The 23,115-nt window shown below is 57.6% G+C and overlaps 1 protein-coding gene across 1 annotated transcript; it reads right to left on the reverse strand.

The window, feature by feature from the left end:
• Positions 1-360: 360 nt before the first annotated feature.
• On the reverse strand, positions 361-22,886 carry FTSJ3 (FtsJ RNA 2'-O-methyltransferase 3). The gene is made up of 22 exons (XM_075258658.1): positions 22,821-22,886; positions 18,131-18,222; positions 17,941-18,046; positions 17,551-17,597; positions 16,875-16,954; positions 16,414-16,513; positions 14,975-15,169; positions 12,066-12,181; positions 11,819-11,917; positions 11,587-11,687; positions 11,425-11,508; positions 10,689-10,820; positions 7,112-7,247; positions 6,534-6,727; positions 6,333-6,450; positions 6,094-6,178; positions 3,452-3,629; positions 3,279-3,370; positions 1,552-1,654; positions 1,291-1,474; positions 1,039-1,133; positions 361-612 (listed from the first exon to the last, which is right to left on the reverse strand). Exons 2-22 carry the CDS (start codon positions 18,195-18,197, stop codon positions 441-443), a joined length of 2,484 nt encoding a protein of 827 aa, XP_075114759.1. The 5' UTR covers positions 18,198-18,222; positions 22,821-22,886; the 3' UTR covers positions 361-440.
• Positions 22,887-23,115: the final 229 nt, after the last annotated feature.

Consider the following 23,115-nt stretch of genomic DNA (forward strand, 5'->3'; position numbering starts at 1 on the left):
CACCAGTATGTGCAAGACCACCAGAATGTGCAGGACCATCAGTATGTGCGGGACCATCAGTATGTGCAGGACCACCAGTATGTGCAGGACCACCAGTATGTGCGGGACCACCAGAAGGTGCAGGACCATTAGTATGTGCGGGACCACCAGAAGGTGCGGGACCATCAGTATGTGCGGGACCACCAGAAGGTGCAGGACCATTAGTATGTGCGGGACCATCAGAAGGTGCGGGACCATCAGTATGTGCAGGACCATCAGTATGTGCGGGACCATCAGTATGTGCAGGACCACCAGATTGTGCAGGTCCACCAGTATGTGCAGGACCACATGGAGTATTAGTTCTATTTATTAAAAGTTATATGATACAATAGATTGAAGTCCAGATCTGTCCCCGAGGACCACACAAGCTGGAGACCTCCTTAGGCGTGACGGGGCGCGTCTCATCTCCTCTTGCGCTGCTGTCCTTTCATGTCCTTCTTCATCCTGCCGTCCACCACCCTGAACTGGCCTTTGACTCCCGCCGGTCGCCTGACTTTCTTCCCGACACCTTTCTTGGCCACTACATAGGTGACCTGACGCTTCTCCTTCCCGAGCCCGGCCTTCTTATAGATCCTGGAAAGACGAGGGACAGAAAGGAGTCACGGACAGAAAATGGCGGCATCTTTAACCCTTCATGCCCAGGACCGCTGCACTTAACCATTTGTGGTGACACGTGATACTAGATGTGTATACAGGTGTCCCTGTGACATCACCAATGACATCACAGGTGTCCCCAATATGTAGCCAGGGACCTCTGTATTCAGGGCCGTAGTCCTCAGTGTAGGCACAAGGGCGGTGTTTACTGGCGCTCGACCAGACATCTCCTAACATGGTCAGACTAGACCAGTGACGGCGCCATCCTTGCCTGTGGTTTTGTCTAAGATGTTGCAATACCAGACCCAACCTGCGGACAAGGGTGGCGCCATTCCTGGGGATAAGCAGCCATTGTTTAAGAATGCCGCACAGCCAAAGCATAAAATGTAGGAAGCGGCAAGTTACCCGCGCAACTGAGCGGCCTTCTCCCGCTCCGAAATGTCCACTGTGTTGACCACGGCTTCGGCCTTCTTCTTGGCTTGTTCCATCTTTTTCAACATCTGTGAAAGGAGAAAGTCAGGTCAATGAGGAAACGGCGGAAACTTTACAAACAGCGGAAACATTACAAACAGCGCCCCTCCTGTCCACGGGCCGGTCCAATGGGAATGAGCTGCAATACTAGACACAACCAGGAGGGGCAGCGCTTCTAAGCCTCACCCGTCTTCGCTTTCTAGCCTTGGCTTCTGCCACCTTCTTGATCGGCCGGGCGTTGAGCTCCTTCTGCCGCCTCCGATATTCCTCCATCATCTCACGGTTGACTGGAATCTGCACGGCCCGATGTTTCTTCTCTTCCGCCAGGAACCAGTCGGGGAGGTCGTCCTCAGCCTCATTGAAGGCTCGCCTTGGAGGAGACAGGCGATGAGGTCATACAAGCGGGGGAGGGGGGACGACAACGCGTCCTGCCGGAGAGGTACCTACTTGTTAAAGGAGTTGTCAATGAGGTCCCTGGTGGCTTTCTTCGACGTGGCGATGACCGTTCCGAGGGCGAGGCCTGCGGGGTCCAAGACACGGGAGCGCTTCACTGCGGAGGGAAAACCAATGTGTGAGAATATAACCCAATACAGACTGCAGGGTAACGCTCCTCTGTTACTCATCCTGGAAACAAAACCACAACATTCCCCTCCCTCCGGTCACTCCTGACAATGGTAACGTTACCCCCGTCATTCTAGCATCTACCCAAGCTCAGCCCCATTCACATGGCTAGGACTGAGCTGCAATACCAAGCACTGCCACTATACAATGTATGGCGCTGTGCTTGGTATACGGCAGCTGATTGTTGGGGGTTCGGGTGTCGGACCCCCACTGATCTGATACTGATGCTGTATTCCAGGGATTGCCCCCAACAATAACCCCCTTAACCCCTTCCCGACATGCGCCGTAATAGTACGGGAGCCGGGCGGCCGCCATAGCCGCCGGGTGTCTACTGCTTTAAGCAGTAGACAACCGGCTCTAATGCCTCCGATCGGTCCGGGGACCGATCGGAGGCATTAACCCCTCCGGCGCCGCGGTCAAAGGCGCCGGAGGCGCCATTTTCCTGGTGGCGCATGGGCGCCACCATTTTGCCCGGGATCGCCGGCTCCTGGAGCATGCTCCAGGGCCGACGTCATATTGCCATAACAGCCGGGAGCCTTGTACAAGGCTCCCAGGCTTGTCTGCAAATCCTCTCTTTTGCAGGCTGGTCAGTGCATTAGCATTGTAATGCATTGCATTAGTGATCAGACCCCCTGGGGTTCAGCACCCCTAGGGGGGGAGGGGTCTAATAGATGCAAAAAATAAAATAAAAAAAAAAATATATATAAAAAAATATAAAAAGTATTAAAAGTTCAAATCACCCCCCTTTCCCTAGAACACATATAAAAGTAGTTAAAAACTGTGAAACACATACATGTTAGGTATCCCTGCGTCCGAAATCGCCAGCTCTACAAAGCTATACAAATATTTTTCCTGTTCGGTAAACGCCGTAGCGGGAAAAATGGTCAAAAGTGCCAAACCGCCGTTTTTTCACGGTTTTGATTCTGATACAAATTTGAATAAAAAGTGATCAAAGCAAAAACATTTCCCGAAAATGGTAGAACTACAAAGTACACCCGGCCCCGCAAAAAAAGACGCCCTATGCATCCCCGTACACGGACGTATAAAAAAGTTACGGCTGTCGGAATATGGCGACTTTTCAAAAAAAAATTTTGAACACAGTTTTGCATTTTTTTTAGGGGTCAAAATGTAAATAAAACCTTATACATGAGGTATCCCCGGAATCGTAACCAAACACAGAATACAGGGGACAGGTCAATGTGGCTGCGCAGTGAACGCCGTAAAACCAAAGCCCGTAAGAAAGTCGCAGAAATGCTTTTTTTCTTCAAATCCACCCCATTCTGAATTTTTTCCCTGCTTCCCAGTACATTATATAGAATAAATAATGGCGGCATCAGGAAGAAAAATTTGTCCCGCAAAAATTAAAACCTCATATGACTCTGGGAGCGGAGAAATAAAAAAGTTATGGGGTTTAGAAGGAGGGGAGTCAAAAACGAAAAACGAAAATCAAAAAATCCCATCGGTGGGAAAGGGTTAAAGAGCCAACCATAGGGCTGGACAATACAGAAGACTTGGGCCTGAGCCGTTCCCTGCAGACCCCTCACTACACCCACCTGGACGCTCCACAGGAACCACCTCAAAGCCGTCGCCCTCCTCCAGACTTCTCTTCCCAGACTTCTTCTTCTTCTTCATGGACTGGATCTCCCTACAATCATGGAGGATTATGGGGTTAGGACCATGTGACAGGTGGCTGGTATGGCGGTCACCCCGCGCTTCGGCCCCTCACCTCTCCTCGTCGCTGCTGTCGCTGTCCGTGTCACTCACGTCCTCTGCGGTTGGTTCCTGTTTGGTGGCCTCGGGCGGCGCTCCGGCCTCCTCACCCGCTTCTTTGCTCTCGTCTGCGGGGGTTTCTTCTCGGCTTTTACGTTTTTTCTTATTCTCCTTCTTACCCTGTGTCTTTTTTTCTGGAGAACGATAAAGTGTCAGACGGTCAGCCAGTGCATGCAAGCCATTGCTCTCTGTGATCAGCCGCCACAGATCCTGCCACCCCCCCCCCTCACAGATTTCAGGCGCGGTCCCGGTCACCTCATTGGCATTGGATGGAGTTGGGCGCGGTGGTGAAGCAGGAAGCCGTCCTCTCCCTGCTTTACCCTGCAGCCCGTCTCTGCTCCGATATCTAGAAAGCCGACGGGGCCACGTGAGGACGTCACTACATCACCGCTGCTCCCGGATGCCGCCCACAGAATGGGGTGAGGAATTAGGGGCCACAAGGAAGGGGCTTATAGTGTGGGGCATTATACTATGCAAGGGCCACAATGAGGGAGCATTATACTGGTTCTCCTCTTATCTCTCAGACCACACTTTCAGTCTATCATTTGCGGGCTCTGTTTCCTCCCCGCTTTCCCTTGCTGTTGGGGTTCCTCAGGGCTCGGTCCTCGGCCCCCTGCTCTTTTCTCTCTACACAGCCCCCATTGGACAAACCATCGCCAGATTTGGCTTCAGGTCCCATCTTTATGCTGATGACACCCAATTATACACATCTTCCCGTGACATCACCCCTGCACTCATACAGAACACTAGTGACTGTCTCTCTGCTGTCTCTAATATCATGTCCTCGCTCTATCTGACACTAAATCTCTCTAAGACTGAACTACTACTGTTTCCACCATCTAACAGATCTGTCCCTGATATATCCATTGCAGTCTCAGGCCTTACTATAGCTCCTAGGCAGTAGGCCCGCTGCCTCGGGGTCATGTGTGACGCAGACCTTTCCTTCACCCCTCATATTGAATCACTCGCACGTTCATGTCACCTCCACCTCAAAACCATCTCCAGAATACACTCTTTCCTTACCAGAGATACACTAAAGACACTTATTGTCTCTCTGATTCATTCTCGCCTTGACTACTGTAACTCCTTACTAATCCGTCTCCCCCTCACTAAACTCTCCCCTCTACAATCTATTCTGAATGCAGCGGCTCATCTATCAGGCGAGACGCTACAGCGAGGCCTCCGGTCTGTGCCGGCCACTACAGCGAGGCCTCCGGTCTGTGCCGGTCACTACAGCGAGGCCTCCGGTCTGTGCCGGTCACTACAGCGAGGCCTCCGGTCTGTGCCGGTCACTACAGCGAGGCCTCCGGTCTGTGCCGGTCACTACAGCGAGGCCTCCGGTCTGTGCCGGTCACTACAGCGAGGCCTCCGGTCTGTGCCGGTCACTACAGCGAGGCCTCCGGTCTGTGCCGGTCACTACAGCGAGGCCTCCGGTCTGTGCCGGTCACTACAGCGAGGCCTCCGGTCTGTGCCGGTCACTACAGCGAGGCCTCCGGTCTGTGCCGGTCACTACAGCGAGGCCTCCGGTCTGTGCCGGTCACTACAGCGAGGCCTCCGGTCTGTGCCGGTCACTACAGCGAGGCCTCCGGTCTGTGCCGGTCACTACAGCGAGGCCTCGGGTCTGTGCCGGTCACTACAGCGAGGCCTCCGGTCTGTGCCGGTCACTACAGCGAGGCCTCCGGTCTGTGCCGGTCACTACAGCGAGGCCTCCGGTCTGTGCCGGTCACTACAGCGAGGCCTCCGGTCTGTGCCGGTCACTACAGCGAGGCCTCCGGTCTGTGCCGGTCACTACAGCGAGGCCTCCGGTCTGTGCCAGTCACTACATTGGCTGCCTATTCATTATAGAATAAAATATAAAGTTCTCCCCCTCCCCCACAAGGCTCTCCATAAAGCCGCACCTCCCTACATTTCCTCCCTCATCTCTGTCTACCGCCCAACCCGTGTTCTCCGCTCACTCAATGACCTAACACTTCCATCCTCTATTATCAGAACCTCCCCCGCTCGTATACAAGACTTCTCCCGAGCTGCACCACTTCTCTGGAATGCTCTACCCCGGACAATAAGATTAACTCCCAATTTCTACAGTTTCAAACGCAAACTAAAGACGCATCTTATCAGACCGGCCGATCACAATTCCTAATGCACAAAATTGTCTGAACACTGTATAAGCAATGCCGCCCCTGCTACCTCTTGTGTCACCCCCTCTACCTCATAGATTGTAAGCTCTGGTGAGCAGGGCCCTCAGTCCCATTGTGTGAAATGACGTTCTTTGTTATGTATGTCTGTATCTGAACCCTATAAATTGTACAGCGCTGCGGAATATGTTGGCGCTATAGAAATAAAATGTATTATTATTATTATTATACTGTGTGCGGGGCCACAAGGAAGGGGCTTATAGTGTGGGGCATTATACTATGCAGGGGCCACAATGAGGGAGCATTATACTGTACGGGGCCACAAGGAAGAGGCTTATAGTGTAGGTCCAAAACAACTGAGCATCATACTGTACGAGGGCCACGCTACTGTATGGGGTCACTGCGGGGGTATTCCACCCTGGGGGGCCACTACGGGGGTCCTCCACCCTGGGGGGCCACTCACCACTCAGGTTCCCCTGTAATATCTTGCTCTGCTTGATCTCCAGCTCCTCGTCCGCATCCGATTGTAGAACTGATGAAAATATCCCCTGAAATCAAACAGAGGCCATGATTATAGCAAGGTATCTGGTCACATGACACGGCACAGACCCCTCCTCATCTACACGGTGGCCCGCTCTATGTGTGGGGGCCACAGTATGGTGATTGCGGGGCCACACAGCAGGACCATTCACTTGCACCAACCTTTCCAAACCACAGGTTTGTGTCCCTTTGTTCTCGGTCTGACTTCTCTTCCAGGGAGAGTAACAGAGGGTTGGTCTCGCCCTCGTCCTCGGGCTGCTCGGAGACTGGTGCGGGCTCCCTGGGGAAACCGAAATCAGAAGGTAAAACAATGGCGGTAAAAGAAGAGCCGAGACCTGACGCTGCAGTGATGGCGGCTCTGACCTTGTGGGCTGCAGCTTCTTCTCCCGCTTCCTCACGTCTTCCAGGTCTTCTTCGTCCAGGTCACTGGCCAGCGAGATCTCATCGTCCTCCATGTCCTCCAGGTCTGACAGGCAGATGTCGCCATCATTAGGGTCACCGTGTGACACCAGAGCGTCGGCGGCGGCCATGTCTCCACGTGACAGGGTCTGTAACAGCTACGAGGAGCAGAAACATCACAGATACAACCAGGGCTGCAGTTAGGACCACCCAAGCACCCCCAGGGACCCCTGCCCAAGCACCGAGCCCCCTCCCATCACCAGGGCTCCATGGGCAGGTATGGCAGCGTGCATCCATTTACAGGAAGGGGTTAAACGTCACCCTGCAGTACACGGCCCGCCGGCGCCCTCCCTGGGCATACTGGGAATAGTATAGCAGTATATGCACACTACTGTGAGCACCCCCTGGTGGACATCCCTGTAACACGCAGCCACTAGGCCGGGGGCAGAAACTACAACTCCCAGCATGCTCCATTCACTCCCACAAGTCCTAGCCGTGTGCATGCTGGGAGTTGTAGTCCCGCACCAGCCGCAGTTACTTACGTCATTCTTGCCTATGGCCTTGAGAGAAAACATCCCGGTGTCTCCGTCATCAGCGATGGACACCCCGGGCAGATCCATCTTCAGCTCGGTCCTCAGTCTCTGGCGGCGCTGCGCCTTCAGCAACTGTTTCTTCTTCCTAAAGAAAAAAAAACCCAGAGATTTGTAAGGATGTGTTCACACCGCGCTGGAGCCGGACATGTGCTGGTGCACGGACATTAGGATACAGTGGCCACTGGGTCACCGCGCTGGAGCCGGACGTGTGCTGGTGCATGGACATTAGGATACAGTGGCCACCGGGTCACTGCGCTGGAGCCGGACGTGTGCTGGTGCATGGACATTAGGATACAGTGGCCACCGGGTCACTGCGCTGGAGCCGGACGTGTGCTGGTGCATGGACATTAGGATACAGTGGCCACCGGGTCACTGCGCTGGAGCCAGACGTGTGCCGGTGCATGGACATTAGGATACAGTGGCCACCGGGTCACCGCGCTGGAGCCTGACGTGTGCTGGTGCATGGACATTAGGATACAGTGGCCACCGGGTCACTGCGCTGGAGCCGGACGTGTGCCGGTGCATGGACATTAGGATACAGTGGCCACTGGGTCACTGCGCTGGAGCCAGACGTGTGCCGGTGCATGGACATTAGGATACAGTGGCCACTGGGTCACTGCGCTGGAGCCGGACGTGTGCCGGTGCATGGACATTAGGATACAGTGGCCACCGAGTCACTGCGCTGGAGCCGGAAGTGTGCCGGTGCATGGACATTAGGATACAGTGGCCACCGGGTCACTGCGCTGGAGCCGGACGTGTGCCGGTGCATGGACATTAGGATACAGTGGCCACCGGGTCACCGCGCTGGAGCCGGACGTGTGCCGGTGCATGGACATTAGGATACAGTGGCCACCGGGTCACTGCGCTGGAGCCGGACGTGTGCCGGTGCATGGACATTAGGATACAGTGGCCACCGGGTCACCGCGCTGGAGCCTGACGTGTGCCGGTGCATGGACATTAGGATACAGTGGCCACTGGGTCACCGCGCTGGAGCCGGACGTGTGCTGGTGCATGGACATTAGGATACAGTGGCCACCGGGTCACTGCGCTGGAGCCGGACGTGTGCTGGTGCATGGACATTAGGATACAGTGGCCACCGGGTCACCGCGCTGGAGCCGGACGTGTGCTGGTGCATGGACATTAGGATACAGTGGCCACCGGGTCACCGCGCTGGAGCCGGACGTGTGCCGGTGCATGGACATTAGGATACAGTGGCCACCGGGTCACTGCGCTGGAGCCGGACGTGTGCCGGTGCATGGACATTAGGATACAGTGGCCACTGGGTCACCGCGCTGGAGCCGGACGTGTGCCGGTGCATGGACATTAGGATACAGTGGCCACTGGGTCACCGCGCTGGAGCCGGACGTGTGCCGGTGCATGGACATTAGGATACAGTGGCCACTGGGTCACCGCGCTGGAGCCGGACGTGTGCCGGTGCATGGACATTAGGATACAGTGGCCACCGGGTCACTGCGCTGGAGCCAGACGTGTGCCGGTGCATGGACATTAGGATACAGTGGCCACCGGGTCACCGCGCTGGAGCCTGACGTGTGCCGGTGCATGGACATTAGGATACAGTGGCCACCGGGTCACTGCGCTGGAGCCGGACGTGTGCCGGTGCATGGACATTAGGATACAGTGGCCACTGGGTCACTGCGCTGGAGCCGGACGTGTGCCGGTGCATGGACATTAGGATACAGTGCCCACTGGGTCACTGCGCTGGAGCCGGACGTGTGCCGGTGCATGGACATTAGGATACAGTGGCCACTGGGTCACTGCGCTGGAGCCGGACGTGTGCTGGTGCATGGACATTAGGATACAGTGGCCACCGGGTCACTGCGCTGGAGCCGGAAGTGTGCCGGTGCATGGACATTAGGATACAGTGGCCACCGGGTCACTGCGCTGGAGCCGGACGTGTGCCGGTGCATGGACATTAGGATACAGTGGCCACCGGGTCACCGCGCTGGAGCCGGACGTGTGCCGGTGCATGGACATTAGGATACAGTGGCCACCGGGTCACTGCGCTGGAGCCGGACGTGTGCCGGTGCATGGACATTAGGATACAGTGGCCACCGGGTCACTGCGCTGGAGCCGGACGTGTGCCGGTGCATGGACATTAGGATACAGTGGCCACCGGGTCACCGCGCTGGAGCCGGACGTGTGCCGGTGCACGGACATTAGGATACAGTGGCCACCGGGTCACCGCGCTGGAGCCGGACGTGTGCCGGTGCATGGACATTAGGATACAGTGGCCACCGGGTCACTGCGCTGGAGCCGGACGTGTGCTGGTGCATGGACATTAGGATACAGTGGCCACCGGGTCACTGCGCTGGAGCCGGACGTGTGCTGGTGCATGGACATTAGGATACAGTGGCCACCGGGTCACTGCGCTGGAGCCTGACGTGTGCCGGTGCATGGACATTAGGATACAGTGGCCACCGGGTCACTGCGCTGGAGCCAGACGTGTGCCGGTGCATGGACATTAGGATACAGTGGCCACCGGGTCACTGCGCTGGAGCCGGACGTGTGCCGGTGCATGGACATTAGGATACAGTGGCCACCGGGTCACTGCGCTGGAGCCGGACGTGTGCTGGTGCATGGACATTAGGATACAGTGGCCACCGGGTCACTGCGCTGGAGCCTGACGTGTGCCGGTGCATGGACATTAGGATACAGTGGCCACCGGGTCACTGCGCTGGAGCCGGACGTGTGCCGGTGCAGGGACATTAGGATACAGTGGCCACCGGGTCACTGCGCTGGAGCCTGACGTGTGCCGGTGCATGGACATTAGGATACAGTGGCCACCGGGTCACTGCGCTGGAGCCGGACGTGTGCCGGTGCATGGACATTAGGATACAGTGGCCACTGGGTCACCGCGCTGGAGCCTGACGTGTGCCGGTGCAGGGACATTAGGATACAGTGGCCACCGGGTCACCGTGCTGGAGCCTGACGTGTGCCGGTGCATGGACATTAGGATACAGTGGCCACCGGGTCACCGCGCTGGAGCCAGACGTGTGCCGGTGCATGGACATTAGGATACAGTGGCCACCGGGTCACCGCGCTGGAGCCGGACGTGTGCCGGTGCATGGACATTAGGATACAGTGGCCACCGGGTCACCGCGCTGGAGCCTGACGTGTGCTGGTGCAGGGACATTAGGATACAGTGGCCACTGGGTCACCGCGCTGGAGCCGGACGTGTGCCGGTGCATGGACATTAGGATACAGTGGCCACCGGGTCACTGCGCTGGAGCCTGACGTGTGCTGGTGCAGGGACATTAGGATACAGTGGCCACCGGGTCACCGCGCTGGAGCCGGACGTGTGCCGGTGCATGGACATTAGGATACAGTGGCCACCGGGTCACCGCGCTGGAGCCTGACGTGTGCTGGTGCAGGGACATTAGGATACAGTGGCCACTGGGTCACTGCGCTGGAGCCGGACGTGTGCCGGTGCATGGACATTAGGATACAGTGGCCACCGGGGGTCCAGAAAGCAAAGACCCTTCTCCATTACAGTCTCCTTACTGACCTCTTAAGTGCCGCCAGCTCCTCAGCCTTCAGCTCGGCCAGCTTCTCCTCCAGCTTCTGCTCCTCGTCGTCCTCCTCCTCCGCCTTCTCCTCTTCCTCAGCAGAGCCTTCGCCCTCTTCATCAGAGCTGAGACTGAACAGAGATAAGATAGAGATGAGACGAGGGATCCTCTCCCCGTGGGTCATACAGACAGGTCAGGAGTGGGCTGGGGGTTGTTTGTGTTGGGGGTGACCGTCTGCGAAACCTTCACGTGTTATATAATATATATGACTGTCCACGCTGGAGATCTGGATCTGTGTATCAGCCACCACTAGGGGGAGCTTAATGGGTAAACTGTGCGCTCCCTCTAGTGGTGACTGCAGGCAATTACACAGATACAGCTATAACAAGCCCACGGAGACGTCTCCACAGAAAAGCTGTGTTAACCCCTTCATAGATTCCCCTTCTTGTCATAGATCGGACCCCGAGATCCGGAGAACAGGCCGTGTGTGAACCTTGTCAGCCGAAAGCCTGGAGGACATTGACGCGCCCCTTGTTTACATCAATGCTGGAGATACTGAAGTACATTCCCATAGACGGGGGCAGAGGGGGCGTCAGCGTCCACCAGGGGATCGAGGGGTCTCAGGATCGAGGGTCTCTCAGCAGTCAGACCCCCCTCTATCCTTGCAGCAGGAGAAGGGTTAATGATTTATACATGGCGGCCTGAGACGGGGGACGGCTTCTTATTCCATCTTACTTGATCTCCTCCGCTGAGGCCTTGGACTCCTTCAGTTTCTTCGCCAGGTGTCTGCGGAGTTTAGATCTCCAGCTCAGGAGCGACCTGCAAGGTGAAGGTCAGAGGTCAGAGTAAAGCGGCGGCGCGGAGGGCGGAGAGACAGCGAGCAGGACGAGACCCCACCTCAGCTCCTTGCGCCCCAGCACTTTGATGTCTTTGCAGCATTCCCGGATATCATTGGTGGTCGCCGGAAGGTTCTCCAATTCCTGGTCGTCAATGACAATCTAAAGAGATAAGATAAGAACGGCGATTACTACGAGCTAAGAGAAGACGAGAGAGAGGACTGGACGCACACGGTACTGACCGGCGGCCGCCATTATAGTATACACCCTCCTAGATCTCTATATACACCCACCTCACTGATCTTGGAGAGAAAGTCCACGGGATTCTGAGTCTTCAGGAATTCCGCCAATGACGCTCGCTGGTAGACGGGTCCGTCCTCATATCCTTCAGCCTATAGGAAACACAAGGAGAGTCAGCAGAATAATCCCGCCATGTGGGTGACCCTAGTGATCCCCATAACCCGTACTAGAGTGTTAGGCGGTGATATTCCCACCCCAAATTGTAAGACACCCTTCACCGGCAGACACGTCAGACCCTACCTTGGGCTTCTTATGTGACACCAGCTGGGACACGGTCTGCACTGTCGTCTCCACATTCTTGAATGCAAATTTGGGATCAAAGAACCGATTGTCGATTTTATCAGGGGCCAGGTATCCTGAGACATAAGACAACCAGGAATAAGAACATTCCCCACTTGTGGACAACTTCAAGTAAATGCTACTGGAGGAAAAGAAGAAAGGAGGCCACGAATAGGACAGGAGAAGAGGGAGCGCGGCTACACCCTAACAGAGGAGTCCGGGGGAGAGAAGAGGAAGAGGACAGAGGAGTCCGGGGGAGAGAAGAGGAAGAGGACAGAGGAGCCTGGGGGAGAGAAGACGAGGAGGAGGACAGAGGAGTCTGTGGGAGAGAAGACGGGGAGGACAGAGGAGTCTGTGGGAGAGAAGACGGGGAGGACAGAGGAGTCTGGGGGAGAGAAGACGGGGAGGACAGAGGAGTCTGGGGGAGAGAAGACGGGGAGGACAGAGGAGTCTGGGGGAGAGAAGACGAGGAGGAGGACAGAGGAGTCTGGGGGAGGGAAGAGGACAGAGGAGCCTGGGAGAGAGAAGAGGAAGAGGACAGAGGAGCCTGGGGGAGAGAAGAGGAAGAGGACAGAGGAGTCCGGGGGAGAGAAGACGGGGAGGACAGAGGAGTCTGGGGGAGAGAAGAGGAAGAGGACAGAGGAGTCCGGGGGAGAGAAGAGGAAGAGGACAGAGGAGCCTGGGGGAGAGAAGACGAGGAGGAGGACAGAGGAGTCTGTGGGAGAGAAGACGGGGAGGACAGAGGAGTCTGGGGGAGAGAAGACGAGGAGGAGGACAGAGGAGTCTGGGGGAGAGAAGACGAGGAGGAGGACAGAGGAGTCTGGGGGAGAGAAGACGAGGAGGAGGACAGAGGAGCCTGGGGGAGAGAAGAGGAAGAGGACAGAGGAGTCTGGGTGAGAGAAGACGAGGAGAAGGACAGAGAAGTCCGGGGGAGAGAAGACGAGGAGGAGGACAGAGGAGTCCGGGGGAGGGAAGACAGAGGAGGAGGACAGAGGAGTCCGGGGGAGGGAAGACAGAGGAGGAGGAGGAGGACAGAGGAGTCTGGGGGAGAGAAGAGGAGGAGGAGGACAGAGGAGTCTGGGGGAGAGAAGAGGAGGAGGAGGACAGAGGAGTCCGGGGGAGAGAAGACAGAGGAGGAGGAGGACAGAGGAGTCTGGGGGAGAGAAGAGGAGGAGGAGGACAGAGGAGTCTGGGGGAGAGAAGAGGAGGAGGAGGACAGAGGAGTCCGGGGGAGAGAAGACAGAGGAGGGGGAGAGAAGACAGAGGAGGAGGAGGACAGAGGAGTCTGGGGGAGAGAAGAGGAGGAGGAGGAGGACAGAGGAGTCCGGGGGAGAGAAGACGAGGAGGAGGACAGAGGAGTCCGGGGGAGAGAAGAGGAGGAGGAGGACAGAGGAGTCTGGGGAGAGAAGACGAGGAGGAGGAGGACAGAGGAATCCGGGGGAGAGAAGACGAGGAGGAGGACAGAGGAGGAGGAGGACAGAGGAGTCTGGGGAGAGAAGACGAGGAGGAGGAGGACAGAGGAATCCGGGGGAGAGAAGACGAGGAGGAGGACAGAGGAGGAGGAGGACAGAGGAGTCTGGGGAGAGAAGACGGGGAGGAGGAGGACAGAGGAGTCCGGGGGAGAGAAGAGGAGGAGGAGGACAGAGGAGTCCGGGGGAGAGAAGACGAGGAGGAGGAGGACAGAGGAATCCGGGGGAGAGAAGACGAGGAGGACAGAGGAGTCTGGGGAGAGAAGACGAGGAGGAGGACAGAGGAGTCTGGGGAGAGAAGACGAGGAGGACAGAGGAGTCTGGGGGAGAGAAGACGAGGAGGACAGAGGAGTCTGGGGAGAGAAGACGAGGAGGAGGACAGAGGAGTCTGGGGAGAGAAGACGAGGAGGAGGACAGAGGAGTCCGGGGGAGAGAAGACGAGGAGGAGGACAGAGGAGTCTGGGGGAGAGAAGACGAGGAGGAGGACAGAGGAGTCCGGGGGAGAGAAGACGAGGAGGAGGAGGACAGAGGAGTCTGGGGGAGAGAAGACGAGGAGGAGGACAGAGGAGTCTGGGGGAGAGAAGACGAGGAGGAGGACAGAGGAGTCCGGGGGAGAGAAGACGAGGAGGAGGACAGAGGAGTCTGGGGGAGAGAAGACGAGGAGGAGGACAGAGGAGTCCGGGGGAGAGAAGACGAGGAGGAGGACAGAGGAGTCCGGGGGAGAGAAGACGAGGAGGACAGAGGAGTCCGGGGGAGAGAAGACGAGGAGGAGGAGGACAGAGGAATCCGGGGGAGAGAAGACGAGGAGGACAGAGGAGTCTGGGGAGAGAAGACGAGGAGGAGGACAGAGGAGTCTGGGGAGAGAAGACGAGGAGGACAGAGGAGTCTGGGGGAGAGAAGACGAGGAGGACAGAGGAGTCTGGGGAGAGAAGACGAGGAGGAGGACAGAGGAGTCTGGGGAGAGAAGACGAGGAGGAGGACAGAGGAGTCTGGGGGAGAGAAGACGAGGAGGAGGACAGAGGAGTCCGGGGGAGAGAAGACGAGGAGGAGGACAGAGGAGTCTGGGGGAGAGAAGACGAGGAGGAGGACAGAGGAGTCCGGGGGAGAGAAGACGAGGAGGAGGACAGAGGAGTCCGGGGGAGAGAAGACGAGGAGGAGGACAGAGGAGTCCGGGGGAGAGAAGACGAGGAGGAGGAGGACAGAGGAGTCTGGGGAGAGAAGACGGGGAGGAGGACAGAGGAGTCCGGGGGAGAGAAGACGAGGAGGAGGACAGAGGAGTCCGGGGGAGAGAAGACGAGGAGGAGGAGGACAGAGGAGTCTGGGGGAGAGAAGACGGGGAGGAGGACAGAGGAGTCTGGGAGACTTGTAACAAATATCCCCCCTCCCCCCTTCACCACTTACCCTGGCACACCACGAATATCTCAGCACTCTCGCTACGAGACGCCTGGGGTTTGGTTGAGCTCACTTTCTTGAAAAAGTTTTTCAGGATCCAGAGCAAGGACTGATAATCGGCAGAGCGGAAGATCTTGGTGATGAACCAGCCGCCTCGCGCAAGACAATCGCAGGCCAGCCGCAGCGCCATCAAAGACAGCTGAACTGTAGAAGAAGAAGACACAGAGCGAGAAGATAAGAGCGAGCCGGAGGCCGGAGACTGGAGGGGATAAGGAAGCCCCTCCCCCACCCCTGACTAATCTACCTGTATGTACATGGCGGCGCTCCACCTCCATCTACACTATTTATAGCAAGTTTTCTAACGTCACATAAGTTTGTGCCCCCTGTGCAGTGTTTGCCTTGTCAGTTCCCCTCTCTTGACCTTGGCTAGCCTTGTGGCTAGTGTTCTGTCTTATCAGATGGCAGCAGCTAATAGTAAGTGACACAGTGTTTTCTCTACCATGTCCTATTGATGGACTGAGCGCACTTGGGACAGGCGCAGACACCCTGGCCGTCTTCAGCCCCCGCCTGCCTTTAGAGGTTTTTCTTGCAATATTTTGGCTTTGCAGAAAGTTCCCAATGGGAGATGCACCCTCACGGCTGCTCCATGACGCCCTCCCGGCTGCTCCATGACGCCCTCCCGGCTGCTCCATGACGCCCTCCCGGCTGCTCCATGACGCCCTCCCGGCTGCTCCATGACGCCCTCCCGGCTGCTCCATGACGCCCTCCCGGCTGCTCCATGACGCCCTCCCGGCTGCTCCATGACGCCCTCCCGGCTGCTCCATGACGCCCTCCCGGCTGCTCCATGACGCCCTCCCGGCTGCTCCATGACGCCCTCCCGGCTGCTCCATGACGCCCTCCCGGCTGCTCCATGACGCCCTCCCGGCTGCTCCATGACGCCCTCCCGGCTGCTCCATGACGCCCTCCCGGCTGCTCCATGACGCCCTCCCGGCTGCTCCATGACGCCCTCCCGGCTGCTCCATGACGCCCTCCCGGCTGCTCCATGACGCCCTCCCGGCTGCTCCATGACGCCCTCCCGGCTGCTCCATGACGCCCTCCCGGCTGCTCCATGACGCCCTCCCGGCTGCTCCATGACGCCCTCCCGGCTGCTCCATGACGCCCTCCCGGCTGCTCCATGACGCCCTCCCGGCTGCTCCATGACGCTCTCCCGGCTGCTCCATGACGCCCTCCCGGCTGCTCCATGACGCCCTCCCGGCTGCTCCAGGCTGCTCCATGACGCCCTCCCGGCTGCTCCATGACGCCCTCCCGGCTGCTCTATTACGCCCTCCCGGCTGCTCCATGACGCCCTCCCGGCTGCTCTATTACGCCCTCCCGGCTGCTCTATTACCCCCTCCCAGCTGCTCTATTACGCCCTCTCATGTACAGATAATCTGCGCACATGAGCCAACCTTGTGAAAACGCATCGTGGATCCAGTTGGCTCCCACATTTGGGGCTCCGTCATTCAGCACCACATCGGCCTTCCACGTCTGGAGCTGCTTCTTCAACACCTTAAAGAGTAAACAAAAGAAGAACCAAAACTTAAGACGTGAGCAACAGCGTCATCTATAGGGCCGGTACAGGCGGCTGTATTACATCTGTATATAGGACAGTACTACAGGGACTCCATCTATAGGGCCGGTACAGGCGGCTGTATTACATCTGTATATAGGACAGTACTACAGGGACTCCATCTATAGGGCCGGTACAGGCGGCTGTATTACATCTGTATATAGGACAGTACTACAGGGACTCCATCTATAGGGCCGGTACAGGCGGCTGTATTACATCTGTATATAGGGCAGTACTACATGGACCCCTTTAAGAGCCGGTCATGTACATTATACATATAGACACATCGGCCTCCATTACCTGTCTGCAGGACTCGCTGGTGATATCGTCCTGGAACGTGACCACATTGGGGATTGGTTTAATCGGTACAAGATCGACCCCTGGAGAAAAGGAACATACAAGTGTCAGGGGGAAGAAAACACAAGTATAAGCCCAGAGAAGGCCATACAGCAAAAGAGAGCGTAACAGGGCAAAAATGGGGTGTAATATGGTATATTAGAGGGCGATATGGTATAATATAGCATCATAGAGCCAATAGAGAACAATAGTGATATAGTATGATAGATAGATTGTAATCTAGTATAATATAATAGTATATAACATAGTATAGTAATATAATATAGTATAACAGTATATAACATAGTATAATAGACTGTAATCTAGTATAATATAATAGTATATAACATAGTATAATAGTGTAACATAGTATAATAGACTGTAATCTAGTATAGTAATATAATATAATGTAGTATAATAGTATATAACATTGTATAATAGTGTAATATAGTATAATAGATAGTGTTATTATAGTATAATAGACTGTAATCTAGTATAGTAATATAATATAGTCTAATAATCCCAGTGTATTGTATACAGAGTCTTCGCCTGGTATCGCAGACACGTGCTCAGGACAATAGTGTGTAGTTGTATATCAGTGATATCCTATGATATGTGGCGGCCATTACATATCACGCACCTATTATAAGGCTGGACACCGGCATAAACTTCGAGGCCACCTGGAGCCTGAAAGAAAAAAGAGAGACAGGTTTAAGTGTTACCAAGAAGCCGAACAAACCATGAGAAAGCCGTGACAATCTCTACACAAAGGGCCTTAAAGGGGTCACAGGGACCGGCCCTCAATGGCCGCCAGGAGATCTGGCAATGGCTGCAGTGGTGGAATTCGTCTTCTGAAGACCGGTCATCACATGGACGCTTATCTAGATATGGCAGCCCGGTGAGTGCACTACTAGTGAGCACTGGTGCAATCGTGGCAAAGAGGGCGGACACAGTGTGGCCGCAGGACCCAATACAGAACATATGGACACGGCCACGTCCTGCTAAGATACATGCATGCAATGACACCTACCATCCTCCGGGGGCAGCGCACAGATCCACCAGAGCTCGCGCCTTCTGTAGGAACTGAAACTTCCTATTCAGCTGAATGAGCTTGAATGCGGAACGGGATCGGTAACCTAAAGGGGGAGGAGTCAGACATCATGACACAGGTGCGGTATATCCCCCTATACCAGTCTATAGGTGCAGCACGCATCACTTACCCGTTTCCTTCGCCAAATGATAAAATTTATCCTTTCGGCTTTTTCCTATTTTTCCTTTTTTGCCCATTTTGTAAGATTTGTGGTGGAAAAATCTGGTGAAGAAAATAGATGAGATTTAGGAGAGGAGAATAAAATGCAGAAGGTGCCCTGAGCTCAGACGTGGAGTAGCCAGCACCCTGATAGTCACAGGCTAGGACACAGGAGGCCATAACGGACACCTGAAAGCTCCCACTATAACCCATGGGGTCTATCAGGCTCTGTGTGCTGACACTATCATGTGGAGACCCCGCGCCAGTGCGATCTTAGTGCACAAGTCTGCCACAGACCCAGCAGAGCCCTGGACACTGAAGCCCTGTATACAGGAGGTTTCTTGTCCATATGGAACAGATCTCCAAAGTTGTTCTGGTCCTGCCGTGGCCCAACTCAGATGTGAACGTGACAATACAGACTCTTAGTGGCCGGCACTGATGACGAGGCCATGGAGGGGAATGTGTCTGTAGTGGGGGCTCTGGTGTGGAGGTTACTACTCACTCTTAGTGGCCGGTACTGATGTGAAGAGTGGGGGGGATGTCTCTGTTATGGGGGCTCTGATGTGGAAGCCTGGAAGCCATGGGGGGATGTCTCTGTAGTGGCCGGCACTTATGCGGAGGCCATGGGGGATGTCTCTGTAGTGGGGGCTCTGATGTGGAGGCCCTGGGGGATGTCTCTGTTATGGGGGCTCTGATGTAGAGAGTGGGGATGTCTCTGTAGTATCCGGCACTTATGTGGAGGCCCTGGGGGATGTCTCTGTAGTGGGGGCACTGATGTGGAGGCCCTGGGGGATGTCTCTGTTATGGGGGCACTGATGTGGAGGCCATGGGGGGGGGATGTCTCTGTTATGGGGGCACTGATGTGGAGGCCATGGGGGATGTCTCTGTAGTGGGGGCTCTGATGTGGAGAGTGGGGGGGGATGTCTCTGTAGTGGGGGCACTGATGTGGGGGCCATGGGGGATGTCTCTGTTATGGGGGCTCTGATGTGGAGAGTGGGGGGGGGGGTGTCTCTGTAGTGGGGGCACTGATGTGGGGGCCATGGGGGATGTCTATGTTATGGGGGCTCTGATGTGGAGGCCCTGGGGGGGGGATGTCTATGTTATGGGGGCTCTGATGTGGAGGCCCTGGGGGGGGGGATGTCTCTGTTATGGGGGCTCTGATGTGGAGGCCATGGGGGATGTCTCTGTTATGGGGGCTCTGATGTGGAGGCCCTGGGGGGGGGATGTCTCTGTAGTGGGGGCTCTGATGTGGAGGCCCTGGGGGGGGGGGGGATGTCTCTGTAGTGGGGGCTCTGATGTGGAGAGTGGGGGGGGGGGTGTCTCTGTAGTGGGGGCACTGATGTGGAGGCCCTGGGGGATGTCTCTGTAGTGGGGGCTCTGATGTGGAGGCCCTGGGGGGGGGTCTCTGTAGTGGGGGCTCTGATGTGGAGGCCCTGGGGGATGTCTCTGTAGTGGGGGCTCTGATGTGGAGGACCTGGGGGGTGTCTCTGTAGTGGGGGCTCTGATGTGGAGGCCCTGGGGGGGGGGGATGTCTCTGTTATGGGGGCTCTGATGTGGGGGCCCTGGGGGGGGGGATGTCTCTGTTATGGGGGCTCTGATGTGGAGGCCCTGGGGGGGGGGGTGTCTCTGTAGTGGGGGCTCTGATGTGGAGGCCCTGGGGGGGGGGGGGTGTCTCTGTAGTGGGGGCTCTGATGTGGAGGACCTGGGGGGTGTCTCTGTAGTGGGGGCTCTGATGTGGAGAGTGGGGGGGGTGTCTCTGTAGTGGGGGCTCTGATGTGGAGAGTGGGGGGGGGGGTGTCTCTGTAGTGGGGGCTCTGATGTGGAGAGTGGGGGGGGGGTGTCTCTGTTATGGGGGCTCTGATGTGGAGAGTGGGGGGGGGGGGGGGTGTCTCTGTAGTGGGGGCTCTGATGTGGAGGCCCTGGGGGGGGGGGATGTCTCTGTAGTGGGGGCTCTGATGTGGAGGCCCTGGGGGGGGGGGGGTGTCTCTGTAGTGGGGGCTCTGATGTGGAGGACCTGGGGGGTGTCTCTGTAGTGGGGGCTCTGATGTGGAGAGTGGGGGGGGTGTCTCTGTAGTGGGGGCTCTGATGTGGAGAGTGGGGGGGGGGGGGTGTCTCTGTAGTGGGGGCACTGATGTGGAGGCCCTGGGGGGGTGTCTCTGTAGTGGGGGCTCTGATGTGGAGAGTGGGGGGGGGGATGTCTCTGTAGTGGGGGCTCTGATGTGGAGGCCCTGGGGGGGGGGGATGTCTCTGTAGTGGGGGCACTGATGTGGAGGCCCTGGGGGGGGGATGTCTCTGTAGTGGGGGCTCTGATGTGGAGAGTGGGGGGGGGGTGTCTCTGTAGTGGGGGCTCTGATGTGGAGGACCTGGGGGGTGTCTCTGTAGTGGGGGCTCTGATGTGGAGGACCTGGGGGGTGTCTCTGTAGTGGGGGCTCTGATGTGGAGAGTGGGGGGGGTGTCTCTGTAGTGGGGGCTCTGATGTGGAGAGTGGGGGGGGGGTGTCTCTGTAGTGGGGGCTCTGATGTGGAGAGTGGGGGGGGGGGTGTCTCTGTTATGGGGGCTCTGATGTGGAGAGTGGGGGGGGGGGTGTCTCTGTAGTGGGGGCTCTGATGTGGAGGCCCTGGGGGGGGGGGATGTCTCTGTAGTGGGGGCTCTGATGTGGAGGCCCTGGGGGGGGGGGGGGTGTCTCTGTAGTGGGGGCTCTGATGTGGAGGACCTGGGGGGTGTCTCTGTAGTGGGGGCTCTGATGTGGAGAGTGGGGGGGGTGTCTCTGTAGTGGGGGCTCTGATGTGGAGAGTGGGGGGGGGGGGGTGTCTCTGTAGTGGGGGCACTGATGTGGAGGCCCTGGGGGGGTGTCTCTGTAGTGGGGGCTCTGATGTGGAGAGTGGGGGGGGGGATGTCTCTGTAGTGGGGGCTCTGATGTGGAGGCCATGGGGGATGTCTCTGTAGTGGGGGCTCTGATGTGGAGAGTGGGGGGGGATGTCTCTGTAGTGGGGGCTCTGATGTGGAGGCCCTGGGGGGGGGGGATGTCTCTGTAGTGGGGGCACTGATGTGGAGGCCCTGGGGGGGGGATGTCTCTGTAGTGGGGGCTCTGATGTGGAGAGTGGGGGGGGGGTGTCTCTGTAGTGGGGGCTCTGATGTGGAGGACCTGGGGGGTGTCTCTGTAGTGGGGGCTCTGATGTGGAGGACCTGGGGGGTGTCTCTGTAGTGGGGGCTCTGATGTGGAGAGTGGGGGGGGGGGGTGTCTCTGTAGTGGGGGCTCTGATGTGGAGAGTGGGGGGGGGGTGTCTCTGTAGTGGGGGCTCTGATGTGGAGGACCTGGGTGGTGTCTCTGTAGTGGGGGCTCTGATGTGGAGGACCTGGGGGGTGTCTCTGTAGTGGGGGCACTGATGTGGAGGCCCTGGGGGGGGGGTGTCTCTGTAGTGGGGGCTCTGATGTGGAGAGTGGGGGGAGGGGTGTCTCTGTAGTGGGGGCACTGATGTGGAGGCCCTGGGGGGGGTGTCTCTGTAGTGGGGGCACTGATGTGGAGGCCCTGGGGGGGGGGTGTCTCTGTAGTGGGGGCTCTGATGTGGAGGCCCTGGGGGGGGTGTCTCTGTAGTGGGGGCACTGATGTGGAGGCCCTGGGGGGGGTGTCTCTGTAGTGGGGGCTCTGATGTGGAGGCCCTGGGGGGGTGTCTCTGTAGTGGGGGCTCTGATGTGGAGGCCCTGGGGGGGGTGTCTCTGTAGTGGGGGCTCTGATGTGGAGGACCTGGGTGGTGTCTCTGTAGTGGGGGCTCTGATGTGGAGGACCTGGGGGGTGTCTCTGTAGTGGGGGCACTGATGTGGAGGCCCTGGGGGGGGGGTGTCTCTGTAGTGGGGGCTCTGATGTGGAGAGTGGGGGGGGGGGTGTCTCTGTAGTGGGGGCACTGATGTGGAGGCCCTGGGGGGGGTGTCTCTGTAGTGGGGGCACTGATGTGGAGGCCCTGGGGGGGGGTGTCTCTGTAGTGGGGGCTCTGATGTGGAGGCCCTGGGGGGGGTGTCTCTGTAGTGGGGGCACTGATGTGGAGGCCCTGGGGGGGGTGTCTCTGTAGTGGGGGCTCTGATGTGGAGGCCCTGGGGGGGGGTGTCTCTGTAGTGGGGGCACTGATGTGGAGGCCCTGGGGGGGGGTGTCTCTGTAGTGGGGGCTCTGATGTGGAGGCCCTGGGGGGGGTGTCTCTGTAGTGGGGGCTCTGATGTGGAGGCCCTGGGGGGGGTGTCTCTGTAGTGGGGGCTCTGATGTGGAGGCCCTGGGGGGTGTCTCTGTAGTGGGGGCACTGATGTGGAGAGTGGGGGGGGGGGGGTGTCTCTGTAGTGGGGGCTCTGATGTGGAGAGTGGGGGGGGGGTGTCTCTGTAGTGGGGGCTCTGATGTGGAGGCCCTGGGGGGGGTGTCTCTGTTATGGGGGCTCTGGGCTGAGGTTACTACTGACTCTTAGTGGCCGGCTCTGATGCAGAGGTTCTGGGAGATGTGTCTGTTATGGGGGGGATCATGTTTCTGTAGTGGCCGGCACTAATGCGGAGGCCCTGGGACTCTTACGCTTGTGGCGCTGGCACTGCTATGGAGCCCTTGTTTTGGGGCCTGAGCTCCTGCCTGTGCCCGCTGGCTCCCCGGTCTCTAGTTCTCTCCCTCTCCCCGGCCGCACTCACCGCCGCTCCGGACTCTTCTCTCACGTGGAGACCTTCCACTTCCGTCGCCAGGTGATGACGTCACGCCGTTTGCAGCGCTGACTTCTTCTGAGGACGCTGCGCCCCCGTGTGGTCAGCTAGTGAATGACTCCCCCGCCGCTGCGCAGACTCAGTAATAGCTTTGCCCTCCTGGGTCATGAGACTATTTTAGGCTATGGCTCCCTGTGACCACTGGCAGACATCTTTGTTTTGCAGCTGTGATTTGGCCTCAGACACGTCTATGGCGTTTAGTTTGGCTTTCCTGCAGCGTCACATG

This window comes from Leptodactylus fuscus, chromosome 10, assembly GCF_031893055.1.
Source record: "Leptodactylus fuscus isolate aLepFus1 chromosome 10, aLepFus1.hap2, whole genome shotgun sequence".
Lineage (NCBI taxonomy): Eukaryota > Metazoa > Chordata > Amphibia > Anura > Leptodactylidae > Leptodactylus > Leptodactylus fuscus.